At 40.7% G+C, this 21,574-nt stretch overlaps 1 protein-coding gene across 5 annotated transcripts; it reads right to left on the bottom strand.

Annotated features, from left to right (window-relative positions):
• Positions 1-1,884: 1,884 nt before the first annotated feature.
• On the bottom strand, positions 1,885-20,005 carry LOC148014325 (DNA ligase-like protein). Of its 5 annotated transcripts, none has more exons than XM_087666661.1 (7): positions 19,858-20,005; positions 19,644-19,773; positions 19,308-19,396; positions 19,139-19,234; positions 18,710-18,807; positions 17,933-17,973; positions 1,886-3,081 (listed from the first exon to the last, which is right to left on the bottom strand). In XM_087666661.1, exons 2-7 carry the CDS (start codon positions 19,761-19,763, stop codon positions 2,764-2,766), a joined length of 762 nt encoding a protein of 253 aa, XP_087522787.1. In that variant the 5' UTR covers positions 19,764-19,773; positions 19,858-20,005; the 3' UTR covers positions 1,886-2,763. The 5 variants fall into 5 exon arrangements, with proteins under 5 accessions (XP_087522789.1, XP_087522787.1, XP_087522786.1 ...); XM_087666662.1 differs by having other exon boundaries at positions 1,888-2,916; positions 2,998-3,081; positions 19,644-20,005; XM_087666663.1 differs by lacking the exon at positions 19,858-20,005 and having other exon boundaries at positions 1,885-3,081; positions 19,308-19,425.
• Between the last annotated feature and the right edge of the window lie 1,569 nt (positions 20,006-21,574).

Here is a 21,574-nt window from a genome sequence, read left to right on the forward strand (position 1 = left end):
GGAGTTTCTTTGAGAGGAAACACTTATATTGCATACTCTAATGCTTCTTATTTGTGAATAACAATGTATTTATTCAATCTTCTTCTTATTGTATGCTAATTGGCTCAATTTTGGGCTGATTTACTATTATTTAGTAGCCTATATTTTAGTTTCAAATTCTTCCAATGAGATTGTTATCTTTAACATATAGAAGTTGAATGGCAATAACTTCTAGTATTGAAAGACCACGATTTGACAAGTATTGGTGTAAAAAAAGTAAGTGATACCATTGAAAACCATGGGAATAAAGCCAAAAGATTGAAATACAAATGAGTGGGAAGAGCTTAATGAGCTATGCAAGTCCACCATTGACTTTGTCTAACCAAGTTTACTTCAATATTATTGCGACTAAAGGTGGTGCTTATGATTGATGAAAAAACATATGTGATCTTTATGACAAGTAAAGTTCTACTTTACAGTTGTATTGGCTAAAGAAGCCACATGTACCTAATTGCCTACATTTTACTTTGTATATCTTGCTTTTTCTTGCTTCCACTGGTGCTTTCTCTCACCTTTCAATGCTTTGATTTGCATTTGAATATCCTTCATTCATGCAAGATTTCCTAATTTATCTCTAGAAGTTACAAAATCCAAAAATTGGTTATGAATTCATATCTTTGACTGTATGTGTACATATGTACCTGTGTATTGAAAAAAGAAAATAAAAGAACTAGAAGCTCTCAATAGTTTGTATACACAAGAATGCACTCTCTATGTTTTGAAACTTTTAGATATGGTTGCGTGTAATCCTTTTCTTTACAAACCTAATTGCTACAATGCCAGTAAGTCTTCATAGCTTGCTTATGATATTTTAGTTTTAGTAAAAGAGTATCATAGATTCTATAATGTTTATTTGCAAGTTTGACTAAAACATACAAAATTTTTAGTTCATCCACAATATGACAAATTTTCACTCGCAAAGTAACATACCTTACGAGAAAGTGGGCCCAACAATATGATTCCAAATTTGTGCACTCGTCATACCTATGGGATTTTCCTAATTTATCTTTAGAACTTAAATAATTCTAGATTTGATTGTGAATTTGTATTTTTCTTAACACAAAAGCCTTAAAAAACTCTAAAATTAATCTACCTCTCACATTAAAGCACATAAAATAACTTTGAAAATAATCTACCTCTCACATGGATTTTAAAGGCTATTTATGGGTTTGCGATCTCATCCTACTATCTTCACCCATTGCTATATTTTATAGTCACTATTTTTAGAAAACTACTATTTTTAGTAGTTGCTCATTTGGCCTTTCCAATAGCTTTCTCTTTGCCTTTTAATCTTTATCTTTAAATTTTAAGTTCTAGCCCCTTACCATTGTTATATTTTGTAGCCACTATTTTTAGAAAACTACTATTTTTTGTAGTTTCTCATTTAACCTTCTCAATAGCTTTCTCTTTGCCTTTCGACCTTTACCTTCAAATTTTAAGTTCTAGCCCCTTATCAATGTCTCTCTACAAAAGTAGTCAACAAAGAGCTTTGACCTTTAGTTGAAAGTTGGAATTTAAGAGCAATTATCTCATCTTAGCCTTAACCATCAAATTGGAAGGATTTTAAAATGTACATGATTTAATTATCCCATAAGAAGCCTTATTGTAGGATAATCTAATGAATTAAAAAAGGATTAGAGTGTCCATGGTCACACATGTATATCATTAGGCATTGATATTGCACTTGGAACTCGCATAAATTGCATGGGTAAGTGATTCTTAAGCAAGAAAGGCATCTCCATCTAGCACCTTGGGGCTTGTCAAAACTAGACATTGTTGGGTTAGGTCCATAATAAGTAAAGCATATACACTTGAGGTAGTTTTTGTTTGTGTAAATCTAAAAACACAATCCAAAAGCGATAGGTGATTTCAAGCTCAAAGGAATAAATTCCACTATCTCAAACTCTTGCCTCCATCTTGTCTATGCTTCCTCTTGCTATTGTTCTATTGCTACATCTAAATTGTTTGCATTATCCAAACTTTATCATATTTTTTGCATGTAGTTTGTAATGTTAGATTTATACAATAATAGTTCATGAGCAATCAAGGATTGTCATCTTCCATCTACATCCACAACTTTGGACCTTACTCAAGTGTCAACCACTAAAGATCATGTTTGTAGCTCTCTCTCTCTCCCTCACACACACACACACACACACACAAAGAAAGACTTCTATTGAACAATGACCCAAGCTAGATGACATATAAAGAGGCCTAGATAGGCACAAGAAAATGAGCGTTGCACAAAGAGAGGACATGTTTGATTGCTTTGATAACACAAGGACTTCCATTTATGCAAGTGACTCGTTGGTGAGCACATTATAGGTGTCCTTAGGTTCTCTCTTTGAATCAACCCTTTTAAACAAATTTCTTTATCGATATTGATGTGTTGAAATGAGAAACTTTCCAAAGATTTGTTGGATGGCGGTATGTTTTGATACAATCTAGGCCTACTTTACAAGTTGTGTTTGATTGCTAGGGAGAGACTATCTTAATCATTATGCCAAATTCTTTTGTGTTTTGTGAATCAAGCAAGTGTTACTTGCATCATAGCTGCACGAATCGGTAGCATTAGTGCACTAGGTATGACAAACTTGTAGGCTTTAAACTAAAGGATAGATAACCTTGATGCAATATTACACAATTAGAAGCGGCTCATTGTCACATCATATGTGCACCTTGCATAAAGTGAATGGGGTCAGATCGCTTACTCCTTATTCCTTACTAGAAGTCAGTTGTTGGAGTCATAAAGTACTCAGGCTCATTAAAAAACCGAACAATGGCATCCGCCTTCTCAGCAGACAGATCTGTGTTCTCCAGAATTTCCTCCCTGCTGGCTTGGGAGATCTCCTCGATGGAGCCAATACCTTGCAGAAGCTGTGACGGCACGCAGATGGTGTTAGCCCAGCACCTAGTGATCAGCGAACTTGAGAGGCACATCAGCGTTTTCAAAACTACCGTATTTGCATCATGGGAGTTCAGCCCAGGTATGGACGACACCACTGCAACCAACGCCTCCGAGGAGCACACCAATTGCTCTCTCTTGATGCACACCGTTCACAAACAATGCAAGTTTAGTGTCGGTGAAAACTCCAAAGGCCAAAGGGGCAGTGAAATTGAATTCTGATGACATTTTTAAAAGACAACAGACCCTCAGATCACACCATTATCACACCTAGTTGTATTCACTCTCTCTCCCTCTCTCCTAGCAATATACTCTCTCCCTCTCTAATTTCAAATTCAAATTTCCAAGCTCTCAAAACCAAGCACCTATGGGGACCCACATGCAAGGTTTCATTTCCAAGTGCCCTAGTGTCACTCGATGGCACCACAATTTGCCCATATGGCTATGCTTACCGGGCCTGCCTTCTATCGGACAAGGGCCATGAGTTACCATGCTTAGCCATATGATATTGCATGTAGCACCAAGCCCTACATTTACCTTCCCACCACATCCCCCTCATGTGATACCTCACATTTCATTACATGCATCTGCATCTAGCAAAAATCCTTTTAGTGATAAGGCTCATTTCAGCTGCTACAACTCCTTGGTCAGATTTGATGCCTTCACAAGACCTTTGGGCCTTGTTTTGTTTAGAGGCTGAAACCCCAACTAGATCCCTGGTGGAAATACAAGGTTATGCAGTCTTTGAAAGCCATAATGCTACAGCCATAGTTGAGTTGATGCAGGGTCTCCTTCCTAAATTTCATCCTCAATTGCAACACTTTGACTTAGCATCAGACTGGTGGGCTTACTTGTACTTCCCTAACTGCTATGCGGTTAAGGATAGGAGCCATCCGATAAACCTTGACCATGAGCTCCCAGAGTTCAAAATTACTGATGGGGATGACCTTAAGGCTAAGCTAGTTGAGTATCAATGATTATTCGCCACTATTGGACCTCCAAAGACTAATGATGGCCAAGTCACATTGTTCTTGAGGAAGTTGCCACCTAAATACATTTAACTTTATGCAACAAGTGGTCTCACACTTCACTATCTACCTTGCCTACATTTTATGAGTTGAGTGTCAATTATTACATTACACATAGTTGTTCGATCAAGTACATAAGAAGCCCTCCTTGCCATCTTCAGATGGGGGCTCTTGTCTCAACTTTCCGAAAGGCAAAGCAAGGGAAAGGCAAGAACAAAGACACATCTACAAAGGCTAGTGAGGTACAAGGGAAGAGCCAGTCTCAATTGGAACCAAGATGGCAGAATGTACCTAAGAACAAATATTTCCAACATTGTCAAACGGTTGGCCATTTTGACAATGAGTATCATTCAAACACCTCCCACTAGTACTTAGACCTCCAACTCACCTGCTATTGGTAGGCCCCTTGTGAAGAAATACTCTAACGTAGAAACATAAATGAAAGTGTATAACAAAGCATAAAGTCAACAGAACACAATTAGGGTTAGGGTAACTCAGAGACAACGAACACAATGGAACTTTGAATAAATGATTGAAGACTAAATAAAACAAACCATGCAAAGAATGAAAACTTAACCCCAAACTCTTGTGTCTTGAGGACTGAGGCAAAGGTGACAAGTGAGAGAGTGTGTCATACTCTTGACAGCTCTCGTGGTAGGTAGTGAGGGGAGAGAAAAACTACAAATGCAGCCTCCAAGAGTAGGGTGACAAGCAGGAGAGCACCAGGGAGTGATAAACACAAGGATCAGTGTCAAACGCAGCCTGCTGGTACAAAATACAGCCTTTTGTTGAGGTCGCCTATATTTGAGGATGATGCTAGAGCAACAAACGTAGAGGATAATGCTGATAGGCTGAAATGCAAGGTGCTAGAAGGTGGGCGACAGTTGGCGATAGCTCCTAAGAGTATATACTGCAAAGACAAGGCTGGAAACAGACACCTGATGGATGTAGACAGCAATGCACAGCTTCAATTAAGATATTCTCCGTGAACGAGGGTGTGGGTAGCGAGGCTAGAGGGCCTAAACCCTGCAAAAACAAGATTGGGCTGAATGGAGGGTAGCCTACCTATTTATAGAGAGTTTCGGGACTTGGAAAATGAAAATGTCCTTGATGGGGGTCATATGATGGGTACCTCCACTATCCACAATCCAAGGAGTGGCTGAAGTACTTAGTTGTGACGAGTAGGCCTTTGCAATCACCTCGCCAAGAGGCAACTCACAGATGTGGATGAGAGTCGAGACTCACATCCTCAAATGTCTCTACGGAGACGATGCGGGCCTTTGTAGACCAATCAAACAAGCCCTCTGGTACTGAGAATGTTGTCAATTGTGATGGCTGACTAATGGCAATGGGGGTCTAGCCTTGCCACTCCCCCTACTGAGGTTGCCACCACCCTCCCTCCCCTAATGGTGGTTACCCACCAACTAAGGTGCAAGGGTCTAAGTCTTAGCTTTCGGTGCTAAGCTTTTTGCCTTTAATTGACACTCGTCATCAAAGTGGACCAGCTTTCTAACAATGTTAACAATATCAATTTTCATCGATACATTATGCCATCTAGGTTTTAGAGATGATTCAGAGTTTCCTTGGGTTTTACTAGATTGATTTTAATTCTGATTTTAAGTCTGTTTTTTATTTTGATTGGAATTTTGATTTTGTTTACCCTTTCCTTGCTGCCCCTTCTGAGAATAAGCAACAAGAGCCCCCTCTATACAGAGGTCAAACTATGAAACTAATTAAATAATTGAGCATAACACAGTAGCTCTGACACTCAAATTCATAGAATGTGGACATAGTGGATAGCGAGATCCCTTGCTACACAAAATGGAAGTATTTCCTCAGCAACTTGTTTAAAAACAATGTGATTTGATCGTCCCACAACTTAGGAGCCCCTGTCGTAGAGAACTTGGCAAGAAGGCATCGATACTCAGTCAACTTGACTTTCAAGTCATCCCGATTAGTGATTTTAGAGTTTTGAAGCTCATGATCCAAATTGATGCAATAGGCCCTATCCCGAGCTACATAGCGGTTACTAAAGTGTGCCCAACGCTCGAATGCTAAGTCAAAATGCTAAAGCTGTGAATGAAATTCAAGTAATAGACCTTGCATCAGCTCGATAATAGCAAAGGTATTTCTAGCCTTCCATGAGAGGACAACCTTGTATAGAATAAGTGCCGGATCAGGTTGGGGTTCCAATCCCTGCACAAGATCCCATAGGTTTGTGAGTCAAGGGCATGTCTCATTAGGTTTGACCAAGTGTAGTGAAGTTCGACTTATCAAAATGAGTCTTGTCATTAAAGGCATGTTTGGCTGATGAGGAGAAAGAACCATGAGATGTTGGATAAGTGAAATAAGATGGATAAGAAGGAAGTGATGGAGGGGAATAAGTAGGAGGGGAAGGTAGATAGGCAGAAATAGCTTGAAAATGTCCAATGGGTATCGATTGATGGAAAGACACTCGAATATGAAAGTTTTCATAAAGTGCCAATGGAGGTGGAGGCACAAGGACATAGAAGCCTTGTCCAACAATCAGTTGGGGCACAACAAAATGACTAGAAGACCCACTAGGTGATACCATGGAGACAAATTGCGGTATCAAAACTGATCCATACTCAGTGATGACTGGGTGGCAACCCAGGTTGTGAAACATCCGAAAGTGTGTGTACAAAAGGATGAACCTCCATCATGGAGACACTAGTCGGTTGAGGAAAATACAAGGTTCCAAAGGGCATGCCTAAGGGTGAAGGACCGCCCGATGTGATGTGTGAAGACATGAAAGGTGCACTTAATGGAGGCTGAAAGGAAAATGTAGTGGAACTAGTGGATGGGATGGGTGGAAGATTGAATGGATTTGTCATGTGTATAATTGTGGGAAATGTGTTAGATTTCTTTCGTCCATTAAATGCAAATGATGAAAAAGATGAATCACCAAAATCAAATTGACCATGAGATAAAAAAGTTGAAGGAAATGATAAAGGAGCACTCACCATAGATTATTGCGACTTTTGCTTACCTTTTCTTGAGTGCAACTAGAAAATATATCCTCTTCGGGGTTAATAAACCAATACTTGGTTTGAAGAGTTCCTTTATCATGAGCATCACCAATATATTGTGAAAAAGAGAAAGTAAACTCAAAAGATTGAGAAGTAGTAACATGCGTATCTAACAAAGAAGTAAATGAAGGTGGAGAAGTGTATCGATGAGATGAAAGAGGTAAAGATGGAGATGATGGTGGTAGAGAGAAAAATGGTTTGTATTCCATGCCAATTTCCATGTCAAGATGGCCAATCCATTGTAGAGCTTTTGTCCTTCTTGCAAAATCATTAGACTAAAAGGGAAAACTCAAACTTACCTTCAATCTCCTATTGAGCTTAATACATGAGGATGAGATCGTATTTAACTCGTGAGATCTCTTTTGGTCTGTGGACTCCATGGTAGCTCTGGCCATGTTAGTAGGAGAAGTAAGCTATGAAGCCCACTCCATCTCATGTCTCGATGTGCTAGACTCGAGAGCATCATGATGATGTGGTGAAGGTGTTCGAAGACATCTTGCCCTCGTGTTGTTTTTGCTTCTTGTGAAGGGCTTTCAAATCAAAGACTGAGGTTTCGTGGAAGAGAACCTTGCTTTGATACCATGTGAAGAAATATCCTAATGTAGAAACATAAACGAAAGTGTACGACAAAGCATAAACTCAATAGAACACGGTTAGGGTTAGACAATGAACACTGTGGAAATTTGAATAAATGACTGAATATTGAATATACAATGCTCAAGTAGCAAACAAATTGTGCAAGGAATGAAAATTGTACCCCAAACTCTCGTGTCTTGAGGACCGAGGTAGAGGTGATGAGCGGGAGAGCGTATTGTACTCTTGATGGATCCCGAAATGTAGCAAGGTTACCTCCAAGTATTGGATACTAGCAAACACAATAGAAGATGTTGGATCTAGTGGGGCAGACAAGCAGTGAGAGAGAAAAACTGCAAACGCAGCCTCCAAAAGCAAGGCAACTAGCAGAAGAGCATTAGGGAATGATAGATGCAAGGATCAATGTCAAATGCAGCCTACTGGTATGAAACACAACATTTTGGTGAGGTTGCTTGCAGCTGGGGATGACGTTGGAGTAGCAAATGCGAAGGATGATGCTGCCAGGCTGAAATGCAAGGTGCTAGAAGGTGGGAGATAGCTACTGACAGCTCCTGGGGGTGTACACCCTGAAGACAAGGCTGGAAATAGATGCCTAATGGATGTAGACAACAATGAACAACTTCATCTGAGAGGTCATCCATGAATGGGGTTTGTGAATAGTGAAGCTACAGGGTCTAAAACCTGCAAAAACGAGATTGGGCTGAATGGAGTGCAGCCTATCTATTTATAGAAAGTTTCACAACCTCGTACAACACACCGTCTTAAAACTCTCTTGAACCGCACACCATTTTAGGGCTTTTATTAATTAAGCATTTTTGGGGCTGTTTAAGAGGCTAATTCATCATGTAATGCTTATTTTAGCTCAACATCCCCTTAGTGGAGGTAGAGTGGTGGTCAATCTTCAACACTAGGCTAGTGGAGGCCTCAAGGTTGGTACCACCTTGGACATCCATCACAATTTAGTCCCTTCTTGACATTGGAGGAGATGTTAGACTGATCTGCCGAACCGTCAATGGACTTTAGTCCTTAGGCCCACATCAACTTTGGAGGGACATCAAAGGTTAAAAGCTTGGCCCACATTCATGAGTTGTCTCCTGACAAGGATACCAAGAAGGCCCACCCGACATGTCCTTGTGGCCTTCATTTCATTTTGGAGCTCGTCCTCCTCGCCCATGAACACATTAACTGCGATCGAGTGTCACAAGTATCTGATGCTAAAATCTTCCTATAGAGCTCTGCAAAGATCATCTCCTCCTCGTCATATCCACCACCTAATGTACACTTGGAAGAGTGTCGCCTATCAACTTGAATGTATCAACAATCAGCTATACAATGAACATAAGATTATAAATACTAGATTGTAAAGTATAAAGTTCAAAACAACAAATTTTTAATTTTATAGTTAAGTGTTTACTTGCTTTGGACTACCCATGCTCACCATAGCCCTCATCATGCATCAATTAGAGTGGCAATAGACTAGCTGCTCTAACTGTCATGTGCTAAGCCGATTGTGAATCTTCCTGTGAATGAAAGAATAGGCACTCTAGTTTCTCTCACATGTACTTGAAGAGCAATCCTAAGCAAGGACGCTCATGGCCAAAGGTTGAAGAGTCTCTAGTACATATCCAAAAATTTTCCACCAAAAGAGAGGCTTCACAAGTGACTCTCTCCTCCAATAAGTAGAAGAAGCAAATGCCACATGCCTTCACTAATCTTCATAGCTTCCTAGCTCCTCCAACACTGTGGTCATCCACAAGGACCACACGAGTCAAATATGCAAGCTGGTTAGAACAAAGCTCTCTATTGTCCATGACTATCGGTAACTTGTAGGCCAGAAGTACCAATGTTAAAAACCATAGATGGGCTTATATATCCATGCCCATCTCCTCTTTGCTATTTGTAGAATATGTGGATGTTGTGTCTCTGTGATTACCATGCAAGTCTGCACCTCCACCAATGCTACTCTAAAGAAGGGAATGAAAAGGTCCATGGTGGACCCCTCGCAATCACTCATATGCAACATTCTATAAAAGGAAGTCACAACAATAACAATGACATGGAATTTCTACCAAAACTGCTCATTGAGACACAAGTGCTGTATGGATTTGGCCTCCTCTATCTCATGCTCATCCCACTCGTTCCATAGAGTGGACATCACTATTTGGTGTAGGGCAAACCACACCAAATAAAGGTGCTCGAGCAATAACCACATGTAAGCAAACTAAGTTGAAGAAGGCTTCTTCAACTCGAGTGTACTATACTGTGGACCATCTTCTTCACCCACTTGAGCTACCGGATGTTCTCCATAAGCAAGCCAAAACAATGACTTGTGCATGGAGTCCATATAATCCTAGGAAACTTGGCCTCAAGCAAACGACCCATACATCGACAATTGGATGCATTGTCAATAACAACTTGCACCACATTTGAGGGAACAACCTACAATCATAATAATAATACTTAGAGAGAGAGAGAGAGAGAGAGAGAGAGAGAGAGAGAGAGAGAGAGAGAAAGAGAGAGAAAGAGGCTTGGGGGAAAGAGAGATATAGAGGCTTCACAAATCATGATCATTAAATTATAATTTATAATATAAAACTCAAAATTATCAAAGAAACAAATTTAAAAAGACAATGTATACCTCAATGATAGCTTGCCGAATGTGGTGATAGATGAATGTGCTCGTCGTTTTCGTTTCCCTCTTGTCAGTATCTACATCCCGCAAAATATAAGTGGTAAGTGGACATGAGACAAGTATGTTGATGATGCCCTTATTGCCCTATCCCTTACGATCACTCTATCCATCAGCAAGAATGGAGCAACCATATTTTGTCCATGCGGTTCGAATAGGATCAAGGGCTCTATCAATTCTCTCCTTTTCATCAATCTTTTTCATCCTCGTGTCATTGTATGTAATACCGGTTCATCCTTCACTTGGGCTCACATTGACAATGGCTTTTACTATCTTCTTCCATTACTCTTGCTTTAGGACATTGAATGCAAGATTGCACTTGATCATTGTGCATGCAATTTAAATGTCCACAAATCGTTGCTTTTCTCTAAGAAAGGCAACAAATCTATAAACATGACCGGAAGCTTGAGAGAGAGAGGATTGCCTCTCCAGTGCCACATGAGCCTCCACTCTTTGCATTTGCTGGAGCTGGATGTGGATGTGGAGCCGGCACCATCCAATGTGGAGGCCTCACCCACATCCGTTGAAGATATGCCCATATTCAATGCTTCCTCATGAGTAGGCATAGGTGTTGGTGTCTATACACCACTTCCTTCTCCTCTAGTGGATCCCCCTCTCATCTTGGCAAGAATCTCATCCGCGATGTTTTGAGGGATTTTCTTGCTTGGAGCAACTTGCCCTCGCATCTTGGAAAGATATTGGAGAGGCCGGGTTGCACCACTTGTATAGCGTTTCCTACAATTACTTGCACATCCAATGGTGCAAGTTGGACTTCTTTGTGTCCCTCTCCACATGGATGGCATGCAAATTGAAGGCCTTGGAGGGCCGAAGCTTCAAGCTTGAAAGTTGAAAGTTTGGTACTTAGATGGGGAAGAGGAGAGTGAGAGAGAGGCTTGGGAGAGAAAGAGGGATAGGGAGAAGCTTGAGCTTCAGAGGAAGAGTGAGAGTGAGAGGCTTAAAAGTTGGAGAAAGAGTGGGTGGGATAGGCTTGAAAGTTAGAGAGAGAAGGGGTCGGATAGGCTTGATAGATAGATAGCTTTCTTGAAGAGAGAGGCTCGACAATGCTTGTTGATTTGGTGTGGAAGGATGGAGGGAAGGAGCACCATTTATAGGCTAGAGAAGAGTGTGGAAGAAGAGAGGAATCTAAGGTGGAAAAAGAGAAGAGTATGGAAGAAGAGAGGCCCAAGAGCATCCAAGGCCCAAGTCAAATAATCAAAAGTGGACTGGCTAGAGCATGAAATCCAAAGGGGTTGGGGTGTGGAATGTGGCCTTCGAGGCATAAAAAGGCTCCAAAGTGCTATGTAGATACCAATAGGCCAAAAATACGTAGTCGGAGACATTGTCCAAACACGAGAACACACCCAGAATCAGCGGCTAAAACATGTTAATTTTAACATATGAACTCATACAGTACCATATGGTATGAATCATATTGTACGGACCTATCTGTACTACGTATGAGGGGTATAGAACAGCTTGGGGAAGAGCTTGGGGAAGAGATCCACCAAGTTGTCTTCTATCTTATAATACTCCAAAGAGACTGTGCCATCCAATCTCTTTTGAATGAAATGATACTAAATCTCTATGTGCTGCACAAAGGCTATGCAACTCTAGTTATTGTATAGGAGAGGGTCATAAGGACATGTATTTTTGAAACCTCACTTAACATGTGGATTAATTTTTAATCACATGATTAAGTAAATGTTGCACATGTGAGGTGCAACTGGGGTTAGAGTAAATTTATGAGCCTAGGACCTAAGAAAATTACGGAATGCCAAAGGCAAAAGTTGCTATAAGTTATGTTGCACAGATACTTGGTGGTATCTGGTGTCAATTGTTAGCCTAGGTCATTTATTTGGCCATAAGTGTCAGTTGGTGACACTAGAGATGTGGTGTTTAATGATACCTAACACCGATCTAATGGTCAAAGATGGCACAAAGAGACTCAAGAGTGGAAGATGCCTAGGAAATTTAATTATTGGCTAGTCAAATTATTTTTCTGGGCACTGAAAATAATTATTAGATTAATTTTTAGTAATTAAAGACTGAAAATTAATATTTAATGATGGATAATGTTGAAAAAACCATTTGAAAAGGCTGCCACTAGGCAAACTTGCCCATACAGGCTAGTAAAAGGCTAAAGAAGAGGAAAAACGAGATCATTCTTGCTGTAGCAAATGTGAGAGAGCTGTGAACAGCCATGGCCAGCCTATTTTCAGCCATTGCAGCCAACCATGAGTAAGTTTTGAGGAGGCGATTGAAGATTCGGACCCTCCACAACTGGGTGATTGCATCTAGGTACAAGGTGACAGCTGATTTGGATGTCTCAGCTGTAGGCGACAGCATTTAATGCTGTTGTGATAGGGTAGCAGCTGCATTTGACAAATTTTCAATCATTCTTCGCGACAAAACTCTAAATTTTCTCTCTCTACAGCTTTCTCTCTCATCTTCCAACCATTTCACAACCTTGCTCCGAAGATCTCAGCATTTGGACCCTTGGAGATTGAGAAATTGCAAATTTATTTGCTGAAAACCCTAATTTACATAAGAAATTAGGGTTTAGTAGTAGCCTCAGGAAACATGCCTGAAATTGAAAGCTCCAAGACTTGGATTTTTCAGGGCTAAAGGTGAATTTCAGCTAAATTCAGGTGGAGGACTAGCTAGCCGTTGAATTTGGGGCATTTCCATTGTCTATGCTGCAAACTCTAATTTACAACAAAAATTAGGGTTTAGCAACAGCCTCGGGAAGCATGCCCGAAATTAGAAGCTCCAAGACTTGGATTTTTCAGGGCTGAAGGTGAATTTCAGCTAAATTCACGTGGAGGACTAGCCAACCATTGAATTTGGGGCATTTCCATCATCTATGAAGTGGGTGAAGGCTAATTAAGTGCCCAAATCAAGGGGCAAAACAGATTGAAGACTTGTTGGTCACTTTGGATAGTAAGGGGAGTTTGGATTGCGAAGGGGATCAAGAGAATCCCATTGTAAATCAACTTCTTGTTCAATAAAGCTAAATAAATACCGAGAGGGGCACCAATTTTGGGGCCAATCAGGTGTGCATTGTCCAAGATCAGTAGGTAAATTTGTATTTTCAGATTTGCATTTATTGTTTGTTGCTATAATTAAGTTGTAATCAGGGATTTACCACCCATCCACAGAAGAAAGGTTGGTTACATGTGGCATGGCTCTAAGGATATCCAAGCTCTCCTAATAGTCTCTAAAGTCGCATGCCCTCACATGTGGTAGTCAATGCCGCTTTGTATTCAGCCTCCGTAGAAGAAAGGGCTATTGTTTGTTGCTTCTTGCTACCCCAAGAGATAGCACCGACACCAAGTAAGAAGCAATGACAAGTAGTTGATCTCCGCAAATCAACATCAAAGAATCCTCATAGCAACCTGCCAATGAGTTTTTTTAGGGTCATTTCATAAACCCTGCAACCAAACCTACCAAAAAGCAAAGATCAATATGAGTGTTAAGTAACCACGTTAGCAATCCAACAAGCTGCTGAAAGCTAGAAGCATCAACAATCGAAGAAGGCTGAAATCTTCCAACTAGGATCAATAGGAGTAGACATGGGACAACATGCCATTGCCTCAAAGGCAGCCAAGAGCTCCTACACATAACATTGTTGAGAGAGAGATCACCCTCTCAGTCTGCCATATCACATGGCCTATAAAGAAATGTAGAAGACCCATGTCAGTTATCTCAAGCTTATGATTGGAATACTTAGTCTATTGCACCATCTATGTGTGGTCCCCTGTAAGAATGAGATTGTTCACATATAGCATAAGCACTGAGTGTAGACCCACTAAGGTGTGCATGTACAAATTCAAATCAAAATCCAACCTCCGATTATCGATACCACAACTTCTCTCAAAGAAAGGTGTCTTTTTCCTTATTCCATGCCTCAAGAGCTTGCTTAAGGCCATACAAAGGCTTCTTCAACTTGTACACTTGTCCATCTGGCCTAGAAAACCCTAAGGCTCCTCCACAATGCACATAGATTTCCTCCTTTAAGTCCTTGTTCAAACATAAACTTTAGATCCGACCAATAGATCAACCATGTCCTATAGCTAGCAATGGCAAGGGCCATGCAAATCGTGGCTATACATATAGTAGAAGCAAAAGTGTCATCAAGATCAACTCCAGGTTTCTGAGCAAACCCTTTGGGCATCAAGTGGGCCTTGTGTTCATCCAAAGTGTCATCCTTATAATACTTGGTGTGAAAGACCCACTTCACTCCAATCAGCTTGCATTGAACGAGTCAAGGCACCAACTCCCATGTGCCATTCCTCTCTATACCTTCCAATTCATGTTCCATGGCTCTAGGCCAATGATTATGCTACAATGCCTCTCCAACAGATGTAGGTTCCTTGTCCCCCACGGCACAAGTCTAAACCCATACTTGGTGTGTAAGAACTCTCTTGTATGTACTTGAATATGAACACCATAATCCATCTTGCCATTTCCACTCCTCTAAGATATCCTTGATGCTTGCATCACTGAGGGTTGCCATCAAGGAGGAGGCCGATATCCCTCCACTCCTCGGTCTCAAACTCTGATCTTTGGATCAACCTCCAACAAGGAATCTAATAGCAAGGCAATCCTCTACTCGAAAGCCTTTGACTTCGACAGCTCCACCTGAACTGGTTGTGGTGATCACGTGCTGTCTAGATCTCCAGACACAAGGTGCTCCTTCCCTCTGTAGCTTGAAGCTCTACAAACCACCGTCTTTGCTAGTGTAGACTATGAGAGTGCATGCGCAACAGAAGAGAAACATGAACACGGAGAGAAGAGAGAGACAACAAGAAAGAAGGGAATGAAGTGATAATCTGCACTGAATCTGAACAGAAGACTGAATATAATGGTTGACTGATCAATCCCTACACACAGCCCAAGGCATTAGTGAAAGCACCAGATCAAGCTGATGACAATGGTTGCATGAGGAATGCCAGAGATGGAGTGTGCTGAACCTCTAGAAAAGAAAGATGATCTGCCAAGTGTGGGGAGGCTGGCTATAAATAGCCTGAGCAGCCCAAAACTGGCTGACCAGATCTGGTGGACAAAATGATGTAGTCAGCCAACATAAAACAGGCTGACTAGCTACATACAAACCAAGAAATGCTGGCAAAAATATCAGGACACGCCAGCCCCACTTTGGCAAGCAACCACTGCAAAAGAAATGCATGTGGCTCGTACCAATATGAACACACTCTAGACACTAAAAAAGAAATGCACACACCTAGACTAGGTTGAAACAATCAGAGCTCCTTTGTCTCTATCAAACTTTGATGGAGCTCACAACCGCGGACTAAAATACAAGCTAACATAGACATCCTAGGACTTGAGATCATAAATGCAATATCCCACTGATTCAGAATTATAATAGCTCACGAGCACCTATCGACGACTGGACTTTGGATCCATCATATCACTTTCCTTTTTGGAAATGTGGATGTATGCATCACGCCAAAAGACCCTAAATTAAGATACATCAGGAGTAAAAATATGTCTCAAAAGGTGTCCTATTGGGAATCGCTGACATGGGTGATCTGTTAAGGATATGGATAGTTGTGGCAACAACCTCTACCCATAGAACCTACAGCACCTTGCAATGCTTTAGCACAATCCTCACTATCTTGACCATGGCCCTTTTCTTTCACTCCGAGACTCCATTCAAACATGGTATTGGTATTGTCAAATCCCTGATGGGCCCTTGCTCCACAAAAGCAAGCCATTTCTTTGGAGGTGAAGTCCTTGCATTTATTAGCTCTAACTACTTTCATCTTCCTCCCAAATTGGTTTTTCCCAAAGATATAGAAAATCTCAAAAGTTTGAGAAGACATGTGACTTCACTTGCAAAAAGTAGACCTAAGTCATCTTGTTGTAATCATCTACAATAAGCATGATTTATTTACTCCCCCTTAAGGGATTCCTAACGTATTGGTCTGCACAAATTGACAAAGACAAGCTCCAAGGGACCCTTGGCCCATTGAGAAGCCTTGTTAGGAATAGCATCATGCTATTCTTTGCCTTTTATGCAGGATACACAAGGGGTATGGCTCAACCCAACCTCTAGCAAGCCACGAATCATCTGTTTCACAAGCTACCTCTCGAAGGAACTTGTGTTTGAGGTGACTAAACCAAGCACGTCAAAAATTGAGAAGAAAGAAGATAGGATGAGAGGGCTGTTTCGTTCTTGAGCTTGTGTACACCTTGCTCCTCCTTGACATGGCATACCACCTTCCTTGTTTGGCCATCTAGAATCCAAAAGGAATCAGCATCAACCTCCACAATGAGCCCTAGTCTATGCACATATCTTGCTTATAGAAAGCAAATGGAAGCCAAGACCAGTGATGTATTAGGACCTTCGATGTAAGGACATGGCCTCATCTATTAGGGTGATGAATCTCTCCTATGCTATGAAGTGAAATTGAAGAGTTGTCACCAATATAGACTTGACCTTGTATCGAATGCAAAATGGTGAATTCCATATTTGGAGGGAGTCATGTGGTGGAAAGTGCCAGTATCCACGATCTATTCACGAGCATATGGGACCTTCAACCCTGCATCCAATGTTGAAGGTGTCTCCAACACCTCTAGGTGGAGGAATACCGATGACATAGGAGCACCGATTGCTCCAAAAGGCTCAGATCCCTTTTGGACTTCTCTTCTTATCTTCCTTCTTGTCCTTTTTTGGGCAATCCTTCTTCCAATGACCTGTCTTGCCACTAAAAGGGCTTTTTGATGAAATAAATCTTTTTGGGGCTGTTTTTGTGGAGCTAAATTTGGACTTAACACAATATCATTTTGTGTTAATGCAGTCCACAATTTTTCTGTCTCAAGTTTCAACACCTCCTCCCACATCCAAAAAGGTGCCCCAGTGGAGTGAGGGACAAGATCCAACTCTTTGTACCTGAAAGGTTCCACCCCAACAAGACCAAGGCATTGGACCATGGGTGTCACAATGGACAGCCCAAGAACCTACCAGGATCCCCTAGCACTAGATAGACACACATTGCCAATATGTAGAGGCAAGTGCATGGCTCAGGATACATTGCATTCAGATCAATACGCTCGCCCCTTTCCAGTATAGAACATGGGGTCCCATCCTTTGATCTCAGCTGTAGTAAGCTGAATAGAGGTAATCAGGGCATTTGAGAAAGAGGATAGGCTAGAAAGGTCTACCATCTAATGGCAGTGACAGTGAGGCATGGATGCTAAAAAGTAAAATTCAGCGAGTGAAAATAAGGATCTTAGACTCCCACAGTAGCCACAATTATAAGCAAGGTGCACAAGCACATGAGGTTACCTAGCACATTAAAATTTCAATCAAATTAGCATCAACCATTTTTTATTAAAAATCTCCACCATCTATAACCCAAGTTCCTGCACCACCTAAGAAATACTTATTTGATCTTATACCACCAAACATCCATGTCTGGAGCAACACTACCACGTACATGTCCAGGAACATTACCACTAATGCCAAACATAGTATACCCATTAACATAGCCATAAATTGCCTAACTTCACCTGGTAAAGTTATATTGCTACCACCAAACATCTTCAGATTCAAAAACTTTTAAATGACCAAATCCATGAGATATATAGACATGGTTTATACCTCTAAGTTGATCTGACTGATTGTTCCTTGGCGTTTGCAATCTGAGATTAAATCAGGTTAGAGGGGCGTGCCAAGATATTAAAGGGATGCAATGCTTTCAAACTGCAAAAGCTGAATCCTACTAGTAAGCCTAATGCAATTAAATACATAACATAGAATGCTTTTGGTAACTTGTACGTGTGATCAGGTTGGTGGATGGCATAAAGATGCTTTTAGCTAGTGAGCCTTGAGTAATAGCATGAGAAGTATGCCAAACGTCAATTTAAGTTGATGCCATTGTTTGTGTGATTGAGGGTTCACTATCTTGTTGGGCCTGCTAGGAACTACATGAAGAGATAGAACAAGTCCTACAACATCCTTGAGCCATCCATTTGTTCAGATGTATAAATTCGGGCATCTAGATGGACATTGGAAAATGCTCCTCTTCTGGAATTATGAACGGGTGCCAAAGCACATCCTTTCAATGAGAAAGAAGCAGCATCCCATTTTCCAGTAGCTTCAAGTGAGCATGAAACAACATGGAGCTAATAAATATAGGTGCTTGCAACTCCTTTCCACTTTCAGGCTTTGGCAAATTGGTTGGTGCAAGCATAGATTACAGAAAGAATCATGATGATGGTGTGATTGCCGTTTCTTTTAATTTAAGGATGTTAGCAACTTCACATTAAAGAGTCGCATAGGGTTCGAACCTCTGGAGTTAACAACAGTGACACTAATTTAAGATAACTTGAGTTTTCAGATCCATCAGATTTACATGTAAGTTTACAAGACACCAACCTGCATGTACATATGCCAGATTCAACATCCTCTCCAGAGCCATGGGACCATCACTAACAGGAACAAACGGTGGCTTTGCAATGGAAACAAAAGTAGATCTGGAACACCAGTAAATTGACAGTTACGAGCTATATGTCCCAAAACACCAGGAAATTGACACTTATATGCTGTGTTTCATAATAACTGCTTTTATTGTGTCTAGAATATACAAAGCCTACAATTTTATTGGTATGCTTAAATTAATACGTCTGTAGAAACTCGTAAAAACAAGCCGTCTATTTAAGATCATACATCCGTGCAAAATTACTTGAATCAGGTAAGTGGAGGTCGAAGAGACCAGCCAGACCGTTCCATGGGAAGGTTTAACCACTAAAACAATAGAAACTGTAATGTTAAAACGTCCAAGTAGATATCTGATCAGGAGAAAACCTGAAGTAGGAGTCGAGAAAACACTGATTGGCTTCACTGGAAGTGACCGTGAAGATTACGTAGCAGTTTCTGAAAATCTTTTTTACCTTCCCAACCCTGAAATGTTTGTTGTTAAAGCTTTGTTCGAAAGACCGATTATCAAGTTCCGTCCTTATTTTTTCCTGTTTACCTGTCAAGAGCGAGCATTATGGAGTCGCTATCCCAGCCGACCATCACAATGAAAGCAACAGACACTCCCATGCTATTGAAAATGAAGTCCTGAAGCAAATGCGGGAGTGAGAAACAATCTGCGCAGCTCAACAAACCGGCAATCTGCGTTTCCAGTAGTGTACTACATTGTTTGCAATGAAAAGCGACGATGAAGAAAAAACGAACTCTAGCAAGGAGAATTGCAATGACTCTTAAAGTGCTGCGTCCTTATCTTTCACAATTGAAGATCAAAGAACAGCCTGTGCCTGTAATTGACAGAAGTCTTCAAAATCGAAGATTGAGTAGTCAGTCTTACGGGAGCGATGGAGAGGAACTTAAGCCTGTAACCAGAAGAACGAAGCATGGATTCCAGCAGTGTAGTGAGAGATGGATTGTCAGTTTTCCAGTTGGTGTTGCCTAAACATACGCCAGCCATCGTAGCAAGCCTGAGGCAATGAGCATTTCAAACATCATCACAATCGTCTTAAGCAAGTTAGTCATCAAGCCAGAAACTCTCAACATCACTTCACACGATGACGCGCTCGAGCAAGGAAAGCTTGGTCGCGCGTTCTTCTGAGAGCAAGAGATCACTTCATACGATGTGCACTTAAGCACGGAAAGTCAATCACATGCAAGTTCCCTTGCAGCAGTATTTTGCAGTATAGAGTTAACCATGGTGTGTGTAGCTCTGCGTTCTTACAAAGTTTTCGGCCTACTTTCTTATGAGTTTTCCAATTAAAGAACGACAAGGTCACGTAGTGACAAGATCCTAAGGTACATGACAAACACGTAGTTACAAGACCCTAAGGTCCATTACAAACACGTAGGTAAAGCACACATGCTTGTCAACAACTATAAGTGAAAACACACGAAGCACATATGGTTGTCAAAGATTAACCTCTCACACCATTAATCCACGAAGCACATATGGTTGTCAAAGATTAACCTCTCACACCATTAATCTCAGGATTGGCACAAAGTCGATAAACCGATATCCCTATTTGAGGGGTTCTTCATGCACTTCAAGCAAGTTAAGTGCCATGTAAGCATGGTATTGGTTGTGCAAGCAAACCTTCATCACTCTCTCTCCTTGTATCATTGCAAAGAGGTTTAGCCCCACCACAAGTCAACATGGGCATGGCAACCTTAGTGCAACCTAAAAGAATCCTTGTTATTATAGACAGATCTCTTAGGAATATAATTATTTGGGAGTGCCTTATTCAATGGAACAACTTTCCCAAAGAGGATGTAAATTAAGTTGATGAGTTTTTACATCCTAAGATCACCTTGATTTTCTCTTGAGATTACATCTTGATTCCTCCAAGGGGGAAGGGAGAGGGTGTAAAGTACATCATTCCACTAATAATATTCATACTACTTTATATAGGCTTAACCTTTGAAGCGATCCTTGAAGTTAAAAGTTTGTCATAGGAGCCAAATACCTATGGAAAACCCAACTATCAATCCCTAGATCTAATCAAAATATAGCAAACATCATAGGTAATAACTTTAATATCTATAGTAATGATGATACTAGGTTGAAAGTTGGATGGCCTTAGTCTATCAACACTAAGATAATGCATTAGAAAAACCTTAATTTTAAGGCCTTAAGGGCAAAAACCTCTATGTGTCAACCTCAATAACAAGGTATATGCCTTTTTAGAAAGATGGCAACCAGAACTTAGTTGCAATGAATAGTCAAGCTCATTATAAAAAGAAAAGAATGCTAATCAAACATTAGTTTAAATAATAGGGTCTTAATAGTAAGACCTATGGTCTTCATGATTAACCCACAAGCCTTAATATAAGGCATAATGCCTTAAAGGAGAAGAATATGGTGAAAAAATCATAGCCTATAAGGCTTAAAAGTAATCCTTACACTATAAGGTTTAAAGCCTTGTATTAAATGACATTATCAATGGCTATAATAGGATGTTTAACTACCATTGTCATGATCACAATAATAGGCCTTGTCAGCCTTATTGCATGGCCATAGATGGCCTTCACCTATTAGCCACAAAGGAAGCTCCATGTGGTCATCCACCTCATGCCAACACATAGATTGCCATCAAGGTCAATGTCAGCATCAACGTCATACTCCTTGATCACCTCTCATACTCGTGTGGCAATGAAAGCAAGCCGCCTACTTGCATGGGAAAATATAATTAACAAAATTAAGGCTATCTTAAATAACCTTGGGTTTTAGAGGAAAATCCTCCTTTAACATATCCCCTTCTCAAAGGCCTC

The sequence above is a fragment of the Lygodium microphyllum genome, chromosome 25, assembly GCF_053477565.2.
Source record: "Lygodium microphyllum isolate KBCC chromosome 25, Lygodium_microphyllum_v1.1.10, whole genome shotgun sequence".
In the NCBI taxonomy this organism is placed as follows: Eukaryota; Viridiplantae; Streptophyta; class Polypodiopsida; order Schizaeales; family Lygodiaceae; genus Lygodium; species Lygodium microphyllum.

Coding starts and splice junctions, on each gene's coding strand:
- LOC148014325 (XM_087666661.1), bottom strand. CDS start 19,763: ATGGCTGGCGTATGTTTAGGCAACACCAACTGGAAAACTGACAATCCA. Junction 19,397..19,643: donor AGTTCCTCTCCATCGCTCCC/GTAAGACTGACT, acceptor CATTTGCTTCAG/GACTTCATTTTCAATAGCAT. Junction 17,974..18,709: donor TCTGGCATATGTACATGCAG/GTTGGTGTCTTG, acceptor ATTTAATCTCAG/ATTGCAAACGCCAAGGAACA.